At 38.6% G+C, this 21058-nt stretch overlaps 1 protein-coding gene across 4 annotated transcripts in view; it reads left to right on the forward strand.

Moving 5' to 3' along the window:
* Positions 1-21058, forward strand: part of GOLIM4 (golgi integral membrane protein 4) — a 66478-nt gene that overhangs the window by 27154 nt on the left and 18266 nt on the right. For 2 of the 4 annotated variants that reach the window (XM_008164982.4, XM_065557819.1), the window contains 6 exons: positions 13659-13733; positions 14952-15001; positions 15851-15904; positions 17631-17781; positions 19337-19419; positions 20048-20131. In XM_008164982.4, the coding sequence (XP_008163204.1) occupies positions 13659-13733; positions 14952-15001; positions 15851-15904; positions 17631-17781; positions 19337-19419; positions 20048-20131 (497 nt within the window). The remainder of the gene's footprint in view (positions 1-13658; positions 13734-14951; positions 15002-15850; positions 15905-17630; positions 17782-19336; positions 19420-20047; positions 20132-21058) is intronic. The other 2 variants (XM_065557817.1, XM_065557818.1) reach the window with 1 other exon arrangement.

Below are 21058 nucleotides of genomic sequence, written 5' to 3' on the forward strand. Positions count from 1 at the left end.
TTATCCTTTCTCTGTAGCACTTCTGTAATGTCACTTCTTGCATTCTAGATAACAAAGTAAAATTTTCCTACTTTCAGTGACTGATATACTGCTGCTTTTTACAAAAATCTGCTTTTCACATGAATTTCAAATGTAGTTGTATTTCTGAACTATGCAAATGTGGTGCACAGTGCCCACAAGGAGTTGGATTGCAGTGGAGAGCGATGATACTTTTTCAGGATCCACCCACAATCTCTGAATGTGGATAGCTGGATGTTTCTGCTAAGATGGTGAGCAGTGAAATAGTGGATCATGCTATTTAAGCCACCAGTCCTGCACAGATGCATAGGGAGCAGTTCCATTAAATTCATAATGAATACTCACAATACATGAACAACAACATAATAGTAAGCAAATGCATAAGACTTTATGTGATTGTGGTCTAAAGCAGAGGTTCTCAAAGCCGGTCTGATGCTTGTTCAGGGAAAGCCCCCTGGCGGGCCGGGCAGGTTTGTTTACCTGTCGCGTCCGCAGGTTCGGCCGATCGCGACTCCCACTGGCCGTGGTTTGCCGCTCCAGGCCAATGGGGGCTGCGGGAAGGGCGGCCAGCACTTCCCTCGGCTTGCACCACTTCCCGCAGCCCCCATTGGCCTGGAGCGGCGAACTGCGGCCAGTGGGAGCCGCGATCGGCCGAACCTGCAGACACGGCAGGTAAACAAACTGGCCCGGCCCGCCAGGGGCTTTCCCTGAACAAGCGGCGGAGCGGTTTTGAGAACCACTGGTCTAAAGAGTTACCATATGAATGGATCACTTCATGTCTCTTAGAACAATTGTTTATTTCTGTCTTCAGAATTAAGAAATAAGAGAGCAGTGCATTGATTCACATGTGGATGGCTCTCTTTCCAACCAATAGGGTTAGAAACTGATAGGGTTACCAGAGAAGTGCCAGTGTGGCTTACCACATACTGCTGGTTCAGTCCAACTCTCACAGTTTGTGTGAGAATAATACTGAGTTTTGCCAAGATTATTACTGCCTGTTACTTTTAGACCACAGAAGATTTTTCTGCTGGCTCAGAGAACGTTTGGAAAGTTATGTAGCACAGTAGCCATGATATTCATTAAGATAATTGATTAGTATTCTGTATGATTTTAATATTTTTCAGCCAAGATGTAAACTTAATTTTTCAATGCATAAAGCAGTGTGTTACGGTGTTCCAAACTTTACATCTCTCAGATCCTCTTTCTAGCATACCAAGAAAGTGAAGTATTGTAGTTGCAAAAGACTTGATAATATAATATTGAAAACACTGGTTTTTTAAACTACAAGAGTGGCTTTAATTAAAAAAATGGATTACGTTTTCATGAGTACAAAGCAAAGATGAGTGAACTAGTCATGAATGCTAAGTAAGCTTTCTTTCATCAGATCACTTGCCTCCTGTGTTGTAATTAACGTTCAGGGGGATTGCAGCAGAGCAGTTTTTTGAGAACTTGTTATTTAGCTAGAATGGTATGTGGTCCCTCTCCTCCCCCCGCTTTTTTTCCCCCATGGTAAATTTTAAATAGAAGGTTTTAGTCTGAGATGAATTTAAGGAGTATTGAATGCCTCCCGTTCTACCCCCTCCTCCGCCATTGCATTGACAAAACATGTTGACTGTCCTTGACAGTTGAAATGCTAGTAAATAAACACAACTATGACATAGTTGGCATCACAGAGATAATACGCATGACTGGAATATTGGTATAGAAGGGTACAGCTTGCTCAGGAAGGACAGGCAGGGAAAAAAGGAAGGCCTTATATATTATAAATGTATACACTTGGACTGAGGTAAAGTTGGAAATAAGAGACAGACTTGTTGAAAGTCTCTGGGTAAGGATAAAAGGGGTAAAAAACAAGGGTGATGTCATGGTAGGGGTCTACTACAGACCACCTAACCAGGAAGAAGAGGTGGATGAGGCTTTCTTTAAAAACGAATAAAATCATCCAAAATACAGGACTTAGTGGTAATGGGGGACTTAAACTACTCAGACATCTGTTGGGAAAATAACACAGCAAGGCACAGATTACCCAACAAGTTTTTGGAATGTATTGGAGACAATTTTTTTATTTCAGAAGGTGGAGAAAGCTACTAGGGGAGAGGCTGTTCTAGATTTGATTTTGACAAATAGGAAGGAATTGGTTGAAAATTTGAAAGTGGAAGGCACCTTGGGTGAAAGTGATCATGAAATGATAGAGTTCATGATTCTAAGGAATGGTAGGAGGGAGAACAACAAAATAAAGACTGGATTTATGGATTTCAAGAAGGCAGACTTTAGCAAACTCAGGGAGTTGGTAGGTAAATTCCTATGGGAAGCAAGTCTAAGGGGAAAAACAATTGAAGACAGTTGGCAGTTTTTCAAAAACACATTATTAAGGGCACAACAGCAAACTAACCCACTACGTAGGAAAGATAGGAAGTATGGCAAGAGACCACCCTGGCTTAACCAGGAGCTCTTCAATGATCTAAAAATCAAAAGAGAGTCCTACAAAAAGTGAAAACTAGGTGAAATTACAAAGGATGAATATAAACAAATAACACAAGTATGTAGGGATAAAATTAGAAAGGCCAAAGCACAAAATGAGATCAAACTAGCTAGAGACATAAAGGGTAACAAGAAAACATTCTACAAATACATTAGAAGAAAGAGGAAGACCAAGGACAGGGTGGGGGAGGGAATAACAGAAAATGTGGAAATGGTAGAGGTGCTTAATGACTTGTTTGTTTTGGTTTTCACCAAGAAGGTTGGTGGCAAATGGATATTTAACATAGTGAATGCCAGTGAAAATGAGGTAGGATCAGAGGCTAAAATAGGAAAAGAACAAGTTAAAAATTACTTAGACAAGTTAGATGTCTTCAGGTCACCAGAGCCTGATGAAATGCATCCTAGAATACTCAAGGAGCTGACTGAGGAGATATGAGCCATTAGTGATTATCTTTGAAAAGTCATGGAAGATGGGAGAGATTCCAGAAGACTGAAAAAGGGCAAATATAGTGCCAATCTATAAAAAAAGGATATAAGAACCACCCAGGGAATTACAGACCAGTCAGCTTAACTTCTGTACCCGGAAAGATAATGGAGCAAATAATTAAGCAATCAATTTGCAAACATCTAGAAGATAATAAGATAAGTAACAGTCAGCATAGATTTGTCAAGAACAAATCACGTCAAACCTACCTGATAGCTTTCTTTGATAGGTTAACAAGCCTTGTGGATGGGGGGAAGCGGTATACGTGTTATATCTTGACTTTCGTAAAGCTTTTGATACTGTCTCGCATTACCTTCTCAAACAAACTAGGGAAATGGAACCTAGATGGGTCTATTATAAAGTGGGTGCATAACTGGTTGGAAAACTGTTCCCAGAGAGTAGTTATCAGTGGTTTACAATCATGCTGGAAGGGCATAACGAGTGAGGTCCCGCAGGGATCAGTTCTGGGTCCGGTTCTGTTCAATATCTTCATCAATGATTTAGATAATGGCATAGAAAGTACACTTATAAAGTTTGTGGATGATACCAAGCTGGGAGGGGTTACAGGTGCTTTGGAGAATAGGATTAAAATTCAAAGTGATCTGGACAAACTGGAGAAATGGTCTGCAGTAAATAGGGTGAAATTCAATAAGGACAAATGCAAAGTAATCCACTTAAGAAGGAACAATCAGTTGCACACATACAAAATGGGAAATGACTGCCTAGGAAGGAGTACTACGGAAAGGGATCTGGGGGTCATAGTGGATCACAAGCCTAATAGGAGTCAACAGTGTAACACTGTTTGGAAAAAAAAAAAAAAAAAAAAAAAAGCAAACATCATTCTGGGATGTATTAGCAAGACACGAGAAGTAATTCTTCTGCTCTACTCCACGCTGTTTAGACCTCAACTGGAGTATCGGGTCCAGTTCTGGGCACCACATTTCAGGAAAGATGTGGACAAATTGGAAAAAACCCAGAGAAGAGCAACAAAAATGAGCAAGGGTCTAGAAAACATGACCTATTAGGGAAGATTGAAAAAAACTGGATTTGTTTAGTCTGGAAAAGAGAAGACTGAGAGGGGACATGATAACAGTTTTCATGTACATAAAAGTTTGCAAGAAGGAGGGAGAAGAATTGTTCTTCTTAACCTCTGAGGATAGGACAAAGAAGCAATGGGCTTAAGTTGCAGCAAGGGTGGTTTAGGTTGGACATTAGGAAAAACTTCCTAACTGTCAGGGTGGTTAAGCACTAGAATAAATTGCCTAGCGAGGTTGTGGAATCTCCATTGCTGGAGATTTTTAAGAGCAGATTAGAGCAGTGGTCGGCAACCTTTGGCACGTGGCTCGCCAGGGTAAGCACCCTGGTGGGCCGGGACAGTTTGTTTACCTGCCACGTCCGCAGGTTTGGCCAATTGCGGCTCCCCCTGGCCGCGGTTTGCTGTCCCAGGCAAATGGGGGCGGCGGGAGGAGGCGGCTAGCACATCCCTCAGCCCGCGCTGCTTCCCACTGCCCCCATTGGACCGGAGCGGCGAACCGCGGCCAGCGGGAGCCGCCATCGGCCAAACCTGCGGACGCAGCAGGTAAACAAACTGGCCTGGCCGCGTGCCAAAAGTTGCCGATCCCTGGATTAAACAAACACTGTCAGGAATGGTCTAGATCAGTGGTTCCCAAACTTGTGCTGCTGCTTGTGCAGGGAAAGCCCCTGGTGGGCCGGGCCGGTTTGTTTACCTGCCGCGTCTGCAGGTTCGGCCGATCGCGGCTCCCTGTGGCCTCGGTTTGCTGCTCCAGGCCAATGGGAGCTGCTGGAAGCGGCGGCCAGTACGTCCCTCGGCAGGGAACTGGACTAGATGACCTCTCGAGGTTCCTTCCAGTCCTATGATTCTATGACCTTATTGGTTCTGCTTTGGGGCTTTTTTCTTTGAGGCTATATTGCTTACTTCTGTACAGTCATCTATGGGTTCCTGAGGTGCCTTTTTTCCACTATGCGGGTAATTTTATAGAATTAACAGCTATGCATATACAAGCTCCATCTATGTGCAGGCACTTCATTTCAGATATACTATCCAGCAGTCATTAATGACACCAGCAAAGATGGATAAGGGAGAACGAATAGTGTAGCCAATTAAAGTAACAGGTACGCAGAATGTAGTTAATAAAGTATCAGAGGGGTAGCCGTGTTAGTCTGAATCTGTAAAAAGCAACAGAGGGTCCTGTGGCACCTTGGAGACTAACAGAAGTACTGGGAGCATAAGCTTTCGTGGGTAAGAACCTCACTTCTTCAGATGCAAGTAATGGAAATCTCCAGAGGCAGGTATATATCAGTGTGGAGATAACGAGGTTAGTTCAATCAGGGAGGGTGAGGTGCTCTGCTAGCAGTTGAGGTGTGAACACCAAGGGAGGAGAAACTGTTTCTGTAGTTGGATAGCCATTCACAGTCTTTGTTTAATCCTGATCTGATGGTGTCAAATTTGCAAATGAACTGGAGCTCAGCAGTTTCTCTTTGGAGTCTGGTCCTGAAGTTTTTTTGCTGTAAGATGGCTACCTTTACATCTGCTATTGTGTGGCCAGGGAGGTTGAAGTGTTCTCCTACAGGTTTTTGTATATTGCCATTCCTGATATCTGACTTGTGTCCATTTATCCTCTTGCGTAGTGACTGTCCAGTTTGGCCAATGTACATAGCAGAGGGGCATTGCTGGCATATGATGGCATATATAACATTGGTGGACGTGCAGGTGAATGAGCCGGTGATGTTGTAGCTGATCTGGTTAGGTCCAGTGATGGTGTTGCTGGTGTAGATATGTGGGCAGAGTTGGCATCGAGGTTTGTTGCATGGGTTGGTTCCTGAGTTAGAGTTGTTATGGTGCGGTGCGTGGTTGCTGGTGAGAATATGCTTAAGGTTGGCAGGTTGTCTGTGGGCGAGGACTGGCCTGCCTCCCAAGGTCTGTGAAAGTGAGGGATCATTGTCCAGGATTGTCCCAAGGTCCAGATTCAAAAGCTTCTCAGACAAGGCTGGATTTATAGCCTTGGTGACAGCAAGATTAGAATATAGTGCTGGGTATGGACGAATATATCAATTTATGCCAATTGAGGATTTGGCTCTAAAAGTTCAGTATGTTACATAATTACTATCAAAACTGAACATTTGTCCTGTAAAAAGTCAAATTTTTCCCCATGCATATTTTTTCCTCAACTAAATTGGTTTTTCAAAGGAGCATTGAAGGTATAAAATAGTGTGTGGTCTAAGAGCCAAACCACTGAATTCTTTATCTCCCTTCTTCCTGCTCACCTCATTGTTTTTCACTCTTTAAATCAAAGTTTGCTGAGGAAGTTACAATAGCAGGCAAAGTAGAAGTAAAGTGAAAAATATTTCTGCAGAATCATGTTATGGCTTAGCCTCTGACTGCTAAAAAGCCTACTTCCACTCCTGATAGCATGGAAGGAGAAAAGCATTATGGATTTTAATTTCTCTCATGAGTTGCTATGCTACAAGCACTGCTCCTTTTGCAATGTAATTCTATATTCAAAATCTTTAGTGCCAAGATGAAACCATTACTACAGTTCTTCCATTTTTCTCTCTGCTGAAACTTAGTTGGTGATGACTTTGTGAATATTCATTATACGCTTGTTTTTGTTGCAGTGACTCTTGATACATTAGTTCATCTTGACTGATGCCCTTGACTTTAGGGGATAAATAGCAAAGTAGAGGTAGGTGACAAGGATTGATTAACAATCCTGCTTCTAAGCGAAAATGTAAACACTTCTATATAAATCACTAGCCAAAGAGTCTGCAGAATGTATGTTAGAGGAATTAAGAACAATTTTTAAGGCTGCAAAGCACTCTTAGAACTGCCAAAATGCAAATCTTTACTTGATATTTCTTGTTCATGGTTCACTATGCCATTTGGTACCTACTTCTCTCTTCGGGGAAATCCATTTTCTATTTTATGGAAATTTACAATTTTCAGTTATTTGTTTCATAAATTGCAAGGATCCTTGCAAGTTACTGTTTGGAAAGGGAAGAAGTCTTTCAGCACAGTATGGTCAGTTGTCTTAAGCACAGCTGTGTAAAACTGCACTTTTACTTCACTGGGATTTGTGTGAACATTTTCCTTCTATCTCAGATATATCTGGGTTTTCATCATGAGATTATGTTTGAATTTGGGATTTGTTCATACCTGAAACTCAAAAGAGAAGAGTTTCTATTATCAAAAATTGCTATTTTCTCCCAAATCTAATTGTGATGTGAAATCAAGAACTGACCTAGTTTTGAGCAAGCCTGGGACATGATTCAGAAACTGTCTAGAATATTTCAGTGAACCTGCTCTGGATTTGGCTTCACACATTTGATTTAATTGTAAACATTTTGCACAGTTCTAGTCTTGAGCCTCTAAAAGGGTTAATTATTTCTGATGATGGAGCAGTTTTTCCTTACAAGTGTACTGTCTGTACCCAAGGCATTGAGCATATTATTATGATGTATAGATACTTAAGAGGTATTATCTCACTTGTCTAAATACAATTGGAAGTAGAATTATTACATAGCATGTGACCTGTGATGCAAAGTTGACTGGTCACATAATACTGGCTGTCCTCCTTGTTTCAAACTGCCTTATTGCATCAAGGTAGCTAAATATACACTCAAAATACTTCCCTGATGTAAAATTTCCATCTAATCAATTGCTTTATTAGCCACAGGAATCTCATGCAGTCACGAATGCAAGAGGAGATGGTCCTTGTGCTCATCTTTGGAAAGATGTGGTGCACAGTATGAAAAGACTTGAATCTTAAGTATATAGAATCTCTTTCCTACAAGATATCACATAACTGAAAAAGAGAAGTCTTCTATTCACTAAGAAAAATCTTGTTTGTGTCAGAGCAATGCAATATTCTCTTTCTGGCTGGACAAATCCCATAAATGGATGTGAAACTTTTTATTTTTACTTGTAGGAAAATGGGTTGTCAGTAGATCATAACTGTTTACTGTGGAGAATGAGGGCAGTAATATCACAAAGCACACATGCTAGGATGTTGGCTGAATTACAAGATCACCAAAACATAATGAATAGGAAAAGTTTGATTAGTAGTTTTTGGTGACCAGACTTAGACTAAGATATTGAAAGAGAAATTAGTTGGTGTGAATTCTGTAGTATTCACTGAAGCATACCACAAATCATATCGTCATCTATGGAAGCATGCTACGAAGCCTTGGCAAAGACATCACTTATTCTTCTTTGCAAAGCTACTATGATTTAGAGGTAGCCGATGGTTATTCCAGAAGTCCAAAATGACATGTGACACATCCTTTTGCTGCTCTTCTGAGGCTTTTGCAGGATGTTTGCCACATATGTTTATGCTTGAAGAGATTATGGACTTCAGTTGGTTTCAAAGCAATGTTTGGTTTTCCTACGGAAATACAGTCTCACACTCTGCATCAGCTGCTTATTACTCAATGTCAAACTGGCTGGCAAAATGCTTACTGCAAGCACTTAGAGGGGCATTGGAGAAAAATGAGGGAAGATCCCAGGAACAACATATAGCAAACTTTTTTCATTCAGGTGTGTACCACAAACCACCCTCCAGAATACTCCAAAGAGTTATTTCTTAAACATCAGTTAAGAATGAGAATTCATTATCTTAGCTCAGATTTAACCAAAGAACTAGATGACATAGCACAGAATAAGAAATCCACAACATAAACAATGCCAGGTGTTTTTGCCTAGACCAAAAAGTGTGTTGATTTGAAATTACAAGGTCAAAAGTAAATATTTTACTTGTTGTAATATACTGGGACATATCTGGTTGAGTAAATTGATCAGTATTTTCCTTTCTTTTCCATTATTAGATAATGTTTCAGAGAATAAAAAAATTGAACACTGGTTACGTAATTTCTCTGAAAGAAAAATCATCTTTTTTACTGGCCTTGATGATACCACCAGTGAAATGGAGTCTGAAAACTACAATGGTGTTATAGATAACTAATCTGAATATATAGACTAGGAATAATATTCTATCACCACCACCAGCTGGAATCCAACCAATACTTATTGTTGAATCTTTTGGAATTCAGTAATATTGTGGTTAACCATTCCTCCATATAGATTCATAGAATATCAGGGTTGGAAGGGACCTCAGGAGGTCATCTAGTCCAACCCCCTGCTCAAAGACAGATTTTTGCCCCAGATCCCTAAATGCCCCCCTCAAGGATTATATCTGTCCCATCATGCATACACATGGCTGACTGCAGATGAATTCAAACAAACCTCAGAGGACAACAGTTATTTTTTAGGGCTGCCAATTTCTTTAACTAGTGTAGGGAAACATGCAATTCCAGGACAGTTGATTGAATGACTATAACACTGAATGCATTTAGCACTAGGGCTGTCAATCACAGTAAATTCAATTGATTAATGCAAAATACATTAACTAGATTAAAAAGATTAGTTGCAATTAACCACTGTTTTAATTGCACTGTTAAATAATAATAGAATACCAGTTTAAATTTATTATAAATATTTTTGGATGTGTTTCTACAATTTCAAATATATTGATTTCAATTACAACACAGAATACCATGTATACAGTGATCACTTTATATTTTTATTATAAATATTTGCACTGTAAAAAAAAATATATTTTTCAATTCATCTCATACAAGTACTGTAGTGCGATCTCTTTATTGTGAAAGTGCAACTTACAAATGTAGATTTTTTTTTTTTTTTTACATAACTCAAAAACAAAACAAATGTAAAACATTAGAGCCTACAGGTTCACTCAGTCCTACTTCTTGTTCAGCCAATCATTAGTACAAACAAGTTTGTTTACATTTATGGGAGATAATGCTGCCTGCTTCTTATTTACAATGTCACCTGAAAGTGAGAACAGGTATTCGCATGACACTGTTGTAGCCGGTGTTGCAAGGTATTTACATGCCAGATATGCTAAACATTAATATGCCCCTTTGTGCTTTGACCACCATTCGAGAGGACATGCTTTCATGTTGATGTCACTCATTAAAAATAATGTGTTAATTAAATTTGTGACTGAACTCCTTAGGGAAGAATTGTATGTCTCCTGCTCCATGGTTTTACCTGTATTCTGTCATATATTTCATGTTATAGCAGTCTTGAATGACGACCCAGCACATGTTGTTTGATTTAAGAACACTGTCACTGCAGATTTGACAAGATGCAAAGAAGATACCAATTACTCCTGGGGGATTTCTGCACCCCTGTGCGGGCACAGAATTCAGACCTCCCATAGATTTCTTGGCTCACCGTCAGAAAAATGGGGGAGCCAAGAAATCTGTGGGGAACACACACCCCTTCTGCAGCAGCCCGGGCACATCTGCTGGGAGCAGCCGGCAGCAGATCACCGCGGGGGGAGGCTGGGCATGGGTGCGTGCATCTGTGGAGAGACGTTAAAGGTGTGGGGCTGGGTGCCTGTCTGCGCGCGAACAAGTGAGGGAGACTCACTCTGTCCCTCTCCTTTGCAGTTGTACTTGCTGCATCCCAGGTTTGGCTGCGTAGGGCTGTGTGAAGCAGGCTCTGTCCCTGTGGCAGAGCAGAAATGTAACAACTAAGCAGGCAGGCTGCTAATGTTCCCATTGTTAGTTAATTGTTCCCATTCTTATTCTTATAATTATTCCCAATCAATTAAGGTTCCTTTACCTTGCCAGAGTGGTGAAAAGGAGTCTTATTGTAAATGACAGTAACGGAATCGTCAGCTAGGAAGTCTATGTGCTTTCTCACTCTTTTTCCTGTGCCAGAGAGGCACAAGGGGGTTAGACTACAGCTCAGGCTCTATTTTACTTATCCATTTAAAAAAAAATGCAGGACAATAACTAGCAAAACTGTATGACTTTCATGTGTGAAAGTCTGAGCAATTTAAAGCGACATTCTACTTTACAGAACACCAAACAGCAAAATAAAATGTAATGTAATTTAAATGAAAATCCAGGATTACAAATGGAATGCAGGGTCTTGGTTACCAAGTACACCTCTACCCCGATATAACGCGACCCGATATAACGCGAATTCGGATATAACGCGGTAAAGCAGTGTTCTGGGGGGGCAGGGCTGTGCGCTCCGGTGGATCAAAGCAAGTTTGATATAACACAGTTTCACCTATAATGCGATAAGATTTTTTGGCTCCCGAGGACAGCGTTATATTGGGATAGAGGTGTATTTGTAACATAACCATCATGTGTTTAGGAAATGCTAAACAGTTATTGTGATTTTTTTTCTGTATGGTAGTTTAAATAAATTACCACAATAAGTGAAACTGATGTGATTATATTGCATTATTTTGACAAATAAAATATGCAGAATTTTTTCATTTTTGGTACAGAATTTCGGATTTTTTGGCGCAGAATTCCCCCAGGAGTAACCAATATATGATTTCTAAAGATAGCTACAGTACTCAACCCAAGCTTTTAGAATCTGACGTGCCTTTCAAAATCTTGAGAGGTACAAGGTGTGCAATATGTTGTCAGAAGTCTTAAAAGAGCAATACTCTGACATGGAAACTACAGAGCCCAAACCACCAAAAAAGAAAATCAACCTTCTGTTGGTGGCATCCGACTCAAATGATTTAAATGAATGTGCATAGGTCTGCACTTCTTTGGATCGTTATTGAGCAGAACCCATCATCAGCACTGTGTTCTGAGTTGTAACTGAAATCAGTATAGATGAAAACATCCATAAATATTTAAATAAATGGTATTGTATTATTGTTTAATAGTGCAATTAAAATTGCGATTAATCAAATTTTTTTAAAATCTCGTGATTAATTTTTTAGATCGTTTTACAGCCCCAAACAATACATATATTGATTTGTCTTGATGCTGGTTTATTGTCACTTGAGGTAAATAAATTTTGCTGCTGATACCCAAAGCAGCATCTGATTATATATTGTCTTACACTACTTGCTTATATAAGCAAAGCTCTATATGCCTCACTTTTTACAATAACAAGTAAACAGAGGATAAAAAGATAGCATCATATCTAATCCAGTCAATTTAAATAAGCAAAAGTGATTTCAGCAACTACATATGTCTGAGACCATGCAACAATTTTTGTGGTTTTTACAAATCATATTTTCCTGTTTTAAATATTTTTCTCACCCTAGTTGCTCTGTGCAAAACCCATGCAAATAACTGACTATCGAGAGGAAAAAGCAAAGCTGACTCAAACAAAATGCTTTAGATTACAAAGTAAACAAACTGGAAAAAATTGAGATAAAATTGTATCTCATTTTAGTTACAGTAACTGTAGGTATTACTTGGAACAACTGAGGATTGAAAAAAAATTCACACACACGAGATTTGGGTTGAAATTATATCTTTAACTAAAGTGTTTAATTGCCACTACGGCAATAATTAATATAACCTGTGAAAAGCAGTTTAGAAGTTTTGACCTCTATTCAAGAAAGTACTTAAGGACATGCTTAAATTTACTCATAGGTTTAAATCCCATTGAAATCAATGGAGCTTAGATTCCCTTCCTGAACTGAGATGCTCTCCTGAATTAGGAATTTTCATACTTGGACTGATAATCTGAAAAAAATGAGATAGCTTCTCTGAGATAGTATTACTTCGAAGGATGACAGGGCCCACGTATTCTGAAACAAAGTGGATTCAGACATCAGCACCATGTATTGCTGAGAGTGGGCATCCAAAAGACAATCAGATTCTATACAAGATGTCCCACTCAGCTGGGGACTGGGATAGAAAGAAGAGATTATTTGTATCAGACATTGTTTATGTCTGAATCTACTATGAAGTACTTATATGGCCTCCCCATACTTGAGTCTTCAATGTAGTTATTCTTAGTGAGGTATGGAAGTACTATTATCCTAATTTTACAGATGGGAAACTGAGACACAGAGCAACTAAGTGACTTTCCCAAGGTCATACAATATGTCTGGCAGAGCAGAGAACTGAACCCAAGTCTCCCAACTTCAAGGCTAACCCGCCAACCACTGCACTATTCCGCCTTTCTCATCTGTCCTACTACTTTACCTGCCTATTCCCTTCTTGGGAGCAAATGGAGTGCTGCAAGAATTCTGGTCTTGAAGAACTCTAAGCAGGATTTTTGAATATTTCATTTGTCTTTTTCACAAGCAAGGCAGAAGAGATTGGAAATATGGCAAAATTCACACATGCATACCAAAGAAATAAAGATAAACTGGTAGGTCTAATTTTAGGCCTACCAGCATTGACCATCCCCATAAACAAATTGAGCGTATAACTCACTTGCCACAGATAGAGAGATAGCACAAACCGAATTTGAGTAATAAATAAAAGTTTAAATGGCTAGGACTAAAGTTTAAGGACCAGATTCTCAGTTGGTATAAAGAACAGGAGTACTTGTGGCACCTTAGAGACTAACAAATTTATTTGAGCATAAGCTTTCGTGGGCTACAGCCCACTTCATCGGATGGTGGGCTGTAGCCCACAAAAGCTTATGCTCAAATAAATTTGTTAGTCTCTAAGGTGCCACAAGTACTCCTGTTCTTTTTGCGGATACAGACTAAAACGGCTGCTACTCTGAAATCAGTTGGTATAACTGACTTTGGATTGTCCTTATGCATTCTGCACCAATACTATTTGTTATGTATTGTTCCCCTTTCTATTATCTGTAAAATGAATTCCTATGTTCAAATCTTTCTCTTTTCAGTTGTCTATGAGCACAGGTCAAGATTAGAAAAGTCTTTACAGAAGGAAAGGCTTGAACATAAGAAAGCAAAAGAAGGTAAAAATCTTGTTTTTCATTTTTCTCAGTTATATATGTTAATTTTATAAATTATGGATCCCTGTAATTCACTGGTAGGTCCACTGGTATAGACACAGCATATTGAATTTCTATGATATAAATATATGCACAAGTCCTTTTATTGGATATTTAAAAAAAAAAAACTCCATAAGGCATATGACCATTTGATGCATGCCATAAGGTATTCAGTTAGGCCCCAATTCAGAAACTTGTGTGTTTAAAGTGAAGTACATGCTTAAAACGCCTGTCCGGAATAGAGATGATTTGTGAATCTGGGTCTTAGTTAAATGTCCTTGAATAATATAGTACTGGACATATGCTGTGTTTGATTATGCAAATAATACATATTTTTCTTTTTAAAAAGCCACTCTCTGCAAAAGTTTTAAGAGTACAATAGTTTTGGTAACTTTTCTAAGTAATTTTTCATGGTGTACATTACTTGTTTGAAATGTTAAGGCATAAGGTAATGAAAGTCCACCCTGCACTCTTCCTAAAAATAGTTGCTGCTAGCTAGGCGATTCATGGGCCTTCAGTTAAAGCAAGTTGTTTGATACAAAAGATTAAAAAGCATTAAAAGCTGTTTGGGGTTTTCTTGCCCTATAATCCTAGATGGTTTTGTGGTGCCACCTAGTGGACAACAATAAATCATTAGTTTTGTAAAGGGCAGGTCAGCTTTTTCAGAATTAGAAAATAAAGAAGAGTACAAAGGAACTCACAATGAAAAGGGGGTGGGAAGCGTTTTTGTGTTTTTTGCTTTTTGTCTTTCCTGTGTTCTTGTGGCTGAAGAGGATTTTAAAGTATTATCTTCTCATAGGAAAATGCACAATTTAACTTCCCCTTTCCTTTTAATAGTGCTACTGGGCCTTTAAATGTAGTACATAAGACTTCTGAAACACATTTAGTTTCCCACCAGTAGTCCCAGGCTTGCCTTGCCATACTTTGTACAGTACTGGCATAAACAGTTTTATATGCAAATACTTTGACGATCAGATTTAAAATTCAAAGTATTTCCTTAGTTTTTATAGTTCCTCAGGAAAGCTGTAAATGCAACATTCCCCAACTTTGTAGCTACTTTGTGTGTGGAATTCCCATTTACAAGAAGGTATTTTGAATACAGAGTATCTACAGATTCTGGCCCCCAAGCTTTTTTGTCAGTGAAATATTTCTTTAATAGTCTCCTTTTTTATTATTTCCTAGACTTTCTTGTTTATAAATTGGAAGCACAAGAAACACTAAATAAAGGAAGGGTAAGTAAAAAATAAAATAAAATAGAATGTTAAAGAATTGGTACCAAAGAATAACGACACTACTCCATTTACAAAGGAAAGGATAGGGTATGTAATTAAAACCATTCAAAAAGATAAGAGACTTACCAAACCCTAATTGAAATAGCTTTGACTTATTCCACTTTTGTTATGTATGTTAAATGCGCCCTGTTAGAAAGATCCAAATGATCTAGTAAGAGAGGAAGTTTCTTTCTAGGGAATTACTTTGGAAAAACAAACACTCCTCCGCTTATACTATAGTAGCTGAAGTTAATGATACTCTTTTTATAATAGCTGTCTCCTATCAGCCAATCTTGACTGGAGAAAACTGAATAGGGAGAGAAACAGAGAAGATGGTATCATAAATCCTGTTGCTGCTGTCCTTTTCTTATTGGACAGAGCCAGAGTCTCGTAACCAGGTTTTTTTGATTGGCAAGTTTAAATCCCCAAGAAAGTTTGGTTTGTGCAGTAGCTGCCAGGACGCAAGTTGAGACTGTCATTGGAAATATATTTGAGGTCTGTAAAGAACTCTTTGTAGTGATAGTAAGTGAAAGCATGTTGCTGTTTATTTTGAGTCTAAAGTGGGAAGAAAAGAGTCGGAGGAATAATAGTGTAATTAAAAATACATTACTACCTCACCTATTGCACAATTGCTATACCTGATATATTTCAGAACCAAAAAGAGACCAGGTCAGGTAGGCTCCATGCTGAATTATAATTGCTAGTTTATAGCTTCTGTATAATATTCTTGACAAAGAATAGGAACATGAAAGTGCATCAGGATATGAGATTCTGTTGTCCCTAATTAACATTAATATTTTCATTTCTCAGCAAGATTCAAATAGCAGATATAGCACATTGAATGTACAACACCAGATGTTGAAGGTAGGTACCAAAGAGATTCTCTTTTGGGGGGTAGCAATATGAGAAATAAATGTACTAGGTTTTTTTGGCCCATCTCCAAGAGTCAATATATTGTTTCAAAAAGATATTTTCCTTTCATGAATGTACTTTAAGGATAAACTGATTGCATCATGTATTGAATAGCTATGTTTTCTGGTGAGTTGCATAGTTATTTGAGGGGGATATTGACATGCATGCCACTAGGTAAAATTGGAAAGATTTTGCATATTAGAAATTGTACTCAGTATCCAAAGTAATAAATTCTGGAAATAGTTTCAAGAATTTTTATAGTTGGGATCCTGCAATCAAATAACTACTCCTTTTGCCATTGTTTTGGGTCAAATGGAATCACTTCAATGCAGATATTATGCACAGGTCCATTGAAAAAGATGGAATTTTATGCATTATTCAGTTATGCTTGTTGCAAATATAATATGTAGTGGGGAATATGTACATTAAAATATGCAATGGCAAGTAATTCTGTGTACACAATTAATAGCCCTTCTTAAATGGTAGCTAGCTCTGCTTCCGTATATTTTAGTATTAGAAGAATATCTTGTAATTTAATAATTATAGCCTTCTGGTGTTAAGTTATTTTTCATCTTAAATGCAGCTACATGCATAGCAAAAGATTCCTGGAAGGAAAAAAAAAGAGATGCCTAAAAAAAGTTAAATGGCATATTTAGCTAGTGAAAGTGGGGTTATTTGTAGGATTGCAATTTCAATAGCTAGCCAAAGTTGTGTGGTTTTTTTAGGTTCTTACTTGAAAAAGAAAGAAAACACAATGCAGGTTAGTTTTAAACTTGTACTTCATGACATGACCCTTTAAGGTTACTACATCAAAAGAACTAGAATCATTGTCACAGACTTTTATGCTTTAGGGTGGGATTTTTCAAAAAGTGCTCCACATTGACCTAACTCTGCTCCATTGAAATCAGTTAAACTCAGCCTGACATCAGTAAGGATAGAGTATTAGTGTTTTTGAAAATCCCGTGCTTGAGGGAAATTTTGAGAAGTGCCTAAAGGATTTAGGAACACGGTCCCATTGCTAATCATCACGGGAATTGTGCTCCTAAATCCTTCCAGCACTTTTGAAGTCTTTCCAGCTCCAATGGTTTCCTGGTTACTCTTGATGCATATTTATGAGAAACTTTATTAACCATTATAGATTTAAGGGTTCCTCTAGATTTACAGCAATATCTCTGCTATTGCAAGTCTTTTTAATGGAAACTGTTAGTCCAGTGCTGCACCACTGAAGTCAATGGAACCATTGACCTCAGAGGAGCTGGATCATGTATCTGAAGAAACCTTTGGGAGTATGCTGTAAAGAGTTTTCTGAGGTTTCCAATAGAGGTAATATTCCAGATTGGCTGTAGAAGCAGCAGACAAGTCATTGACAATATTAACTTCTAATATTGCTGTGGATCCAGATTATTAATGGTGAGATTCTGCCTCTGAGAAGGTGTATTCAGCAGTTCTCAGAGGGATATAACAGCTGCCAAGGGGGATGGTAAGTCCCTAGAACAAGGAGCTACAGAGGCACAGAGGCAATTTTGTGTTGAGTAGGAACTGTAGTGTACAGGATTTGAATAATAAACTTCTTGTTATGAATGCTTGCTATTCATCTGATTTAACAAATTGCCAAAGATGATAATAGCCAGATATGCAGGTGCAGAACTCCTTCCAGTGTTCAATTTGGCATTTGCAGAGTCAACATGAAGAACTAAAGAAACAGCATGCAGACCTCGAGGAGGAACACCGAAAACAAGGAGAAGACTTTAGAAGAACATTCAGCGATCACAAGCAGAAATCTGTACAAATACAAGAAGAGAAAGAGCAGGAACTTTCCAAGCTAAAGGGTATATGCAGCCTGACTCAGTCATACTACACAGCTTAAAACTCTTCACCTGCCACTGCTTTTTAAACGTAGAAATCAATACTGGTGTGTGTGACCGAGAGTGGAGTTGGGCATGCGTGTAAATGCGCACTCACACACACTGAGCATAACAGGTCATCATTCATGCTCACTCAGCATTTGCTCCTTTACCAGTCAGTTTACATGTTCTTGCTACTGAGTTTTGCCATTCATATCTCTGGGCTTCTCAATCCTGTATTTCTGGGACCTTTTGGGAGAATTCCAACTAGAGTATGTTTTGCTTTTTTGACTCTATCTTGATTACAGATAGGGCAGGATTCCTGGCCCTGAAACATTTCAAATGTTGGGGGCTGGATTCAAATGCTCAGCTCTGAACCTGCCTCCACATTCAAAACTGGGAAAATTGGGCCTGATTTTGGATCTCTTTCTTAAACAACCAACATCTGATGAAAACACAGTTGCTAGTTCTGTTGTCAGTTTAACTATGAGCCCTTGGTGAAGTGACTTCACATTCTTTACCTCATTTTCCCTGTCTGTAAAATATTAGAATATTTTTCTCTAAAATAAGGATATTTATCTACCTCACAAAGATGACGTGAGAACTAATTAGTTAGTATGTAAAGTACTTTGAAGCATAACTTATTTTTCTCTAAGTGTCCCATTTCGTGTCAGGAGGATCTTAGAATATAAATGGCATAGAACAAAAGGTTGGACTTGTATTCTTCCTAAACTAGAGGGCTATTGCCACACTCTCCCATGCCCCACCAACACACTTACCAGCTTTGGAGCTGCCTAAGAGATGGGAGAAAGATCCCAGCTTCCTAGCTCCTGAGGTGGCTCAAAGCAAATCAAAGGTGCCAACCCATACAGAACCCTGAAGCAGAAGGCTGGATTTGGCATGCTGCTGCTTTCCTTCTTAGTGGTAGCATCCACTCCTCTTCTACCACACTTTCCAGTTCCATCCCACACTTCCATCCCCTTTGAGTTCTGGTCACTGCTTCTAATTAAACTGCTAAGTCTTAGGGGAGAAAATTTCCAGACTCCACATACAGCCTGGAGAGGTGATGGCTGGGGGGTTATTACTCTGTTAGAGTCCCAGCATAGCATCCAGGATCCTGGCTGAAGCTTCTGCTGTTTGCAATCCCCCCTCCTAAATATAGGACATACCACTAGACCCTGCCCTCAGCCAGGAAATGAAAGTATGGTCATACAAAAATAAATTTAATCTAGGAACTGATGAATTGGATTTAATGAACTTGGCTTTGAAAGTTTAAGGTTGTGTTTTTGTATAGGGATGAGAGCAACACATTAATGTCAGCACTAGCTCCTTTGATCTCTGTGCACTGATCTCATGTGTTTTACCACTGCAGTTATGTGGTATTTTATGCAATTTATATAATAATCCTTATTTTGTACATCATCTTGAATTAGGCTTTAATAGTATTTAAGAGCAAATACTTTAAAACTTGTGATATTAAAATTACAAAAGCATAAATCTGATTGAGTTCAGTCTTTCCATTCTGTTTTGTTTTTAATAGAATCTCTGTATAATTTGCGAGAGGAGAATAGACAGCTGAGAAAAGCACACCAAGATATTCATACCCAGCTACAAGATGTCAAGGTTGGTTTCTGTTCCCTAGAAATAGACCCTCCTCCTAGTATATGTGAAATGCTTTGCCATTATTTCAACAACTTGGAGGTAGGTTATGATGGAAATGTTTAACTTTTCTGGAAAACATGACTAAAATATATTACTTATTTCTTGCCAACTATACTTTAGCTATTCTACAATGCTAAAAGAATGATGGTGAATACAAAGATGGGATCAGAGGAAGAATCAAATGATCCAGCATGGTTTTGAAATGGCCCTGTATATAAGATTGTTGGGCTTTTAAAATTCTGTTTTGTTTTATTTGCAAAAGGAAAGGTTTCTTAATAAACGGTCATTTGTCTTTTGGTAAATAATGTTAATATTGAAGTGTATTCCATTTTAGGTCCTATCTCTCCACATCTGCTCCAACTTTCAACTGTGGTTACAAAACTCTGGCTTTAAATTTGGTGTTTGCTGCTAACACTCTGATATTGAACTCCACATTAAACACGCATTAAAAAAAATCAAAGTGCGTGTTATTCCCAGTTAGGATTTTTAAGTTTGAAAGATCTGTGGGGATATATTTCAATTTAAGGTTAACCTGGTGCAATCCAGAACAAACGATATGAAATACGTAACATTCTTCTTTTTTATGTAGCAACAGCATAAGAATTTACTCTCCCAACATGACCAGCTTGTAGTGACATTGGAAGACCACAAGAGTGCACTAGCTGCTGCACAGGTCAGAAAGGAAAACAGAATATCAGATCTCCTTTTTATGAGATCTGTTTAATCTTTCTGGAACTTTTTTATCTTACCTCAACTGACTATAATCTTATGCATGCAGCTTTTTGCATGGGAATCTGCAGTTAACACCTTGCTACACACTCAGGGAAAAATGCATGCCTTGAAGTGCTTCTGCTAAATTTGAAATTATAGCAAATTAAATAATTGTTTTGGTCTTTGACAGCTCCATTATAGGTCCAACTGAGCATATGAATTACTGATAAGAGTGGTATCTTTCCACGTATGATAGATTGCAGAAGGCTTTCCTTTCTTTCTCTTTCTCCTATAGAACTTTGGTTAACTCAAGGTGTCAGGGCTCTGACACTTGAGGAACACATCACATTTAAAGAACTGGTTCACTTAAAAAGCCTATGTGGTCTAGCTTTGTGTATGCTAGCATAACAAAGCAGGTGGAGTGTAAAGGACTAGCTGGTGCAGTAGAGACAGAGTATGCATGGAGGAACATAGAACACCACATGGGCTTTGGAGACACTAAAAAGGAAGAGCATTAACAAGTTTAAAAAAATTGTATATACAAGATAAAGAGCTATTACCTTGATGGCAAATTACACAGCCAGCCAGCTATTCCAGTAGTAGCCACATGTCCCAATAGTGAGGTATAGGTCTGCTGCTTATCTTGGGAAAACTATTACCAAAAGATCAAGGAGGATAATGATGAAAAGCAAAGTTCTGGGGGAAGCTAGGATGGTAGTGCCTACCTTTAGATTAGTATGGCAAAAGAGTGGATCAGGAAGGAAAACAAGAATCTAGTGTATGTCAAAAAAATACTATAAAAATCTTTGGAATCTTGAGTGGGAGCTACAGGATTGAGTGTTCCTTCCTAAATTCTGTTTGCTGTTGAAGGTAGGTTATATACTAATGG

The sequence above is a fragment of the Chrysemys picta genome, chromosome 9 (assembly GCF_011386835.1).
Source record: "Chrysemys picta bellii isolate R12L10 chromosome 9, ASM1138683v2, whole genome shotgun sequence".
NCBI classification, from domain to species: domain Eukaryota; kingdom Metazoa; phylum Chordata; order Testudines; family Emydidae; genus Chrysemys; species Chrysemys picta.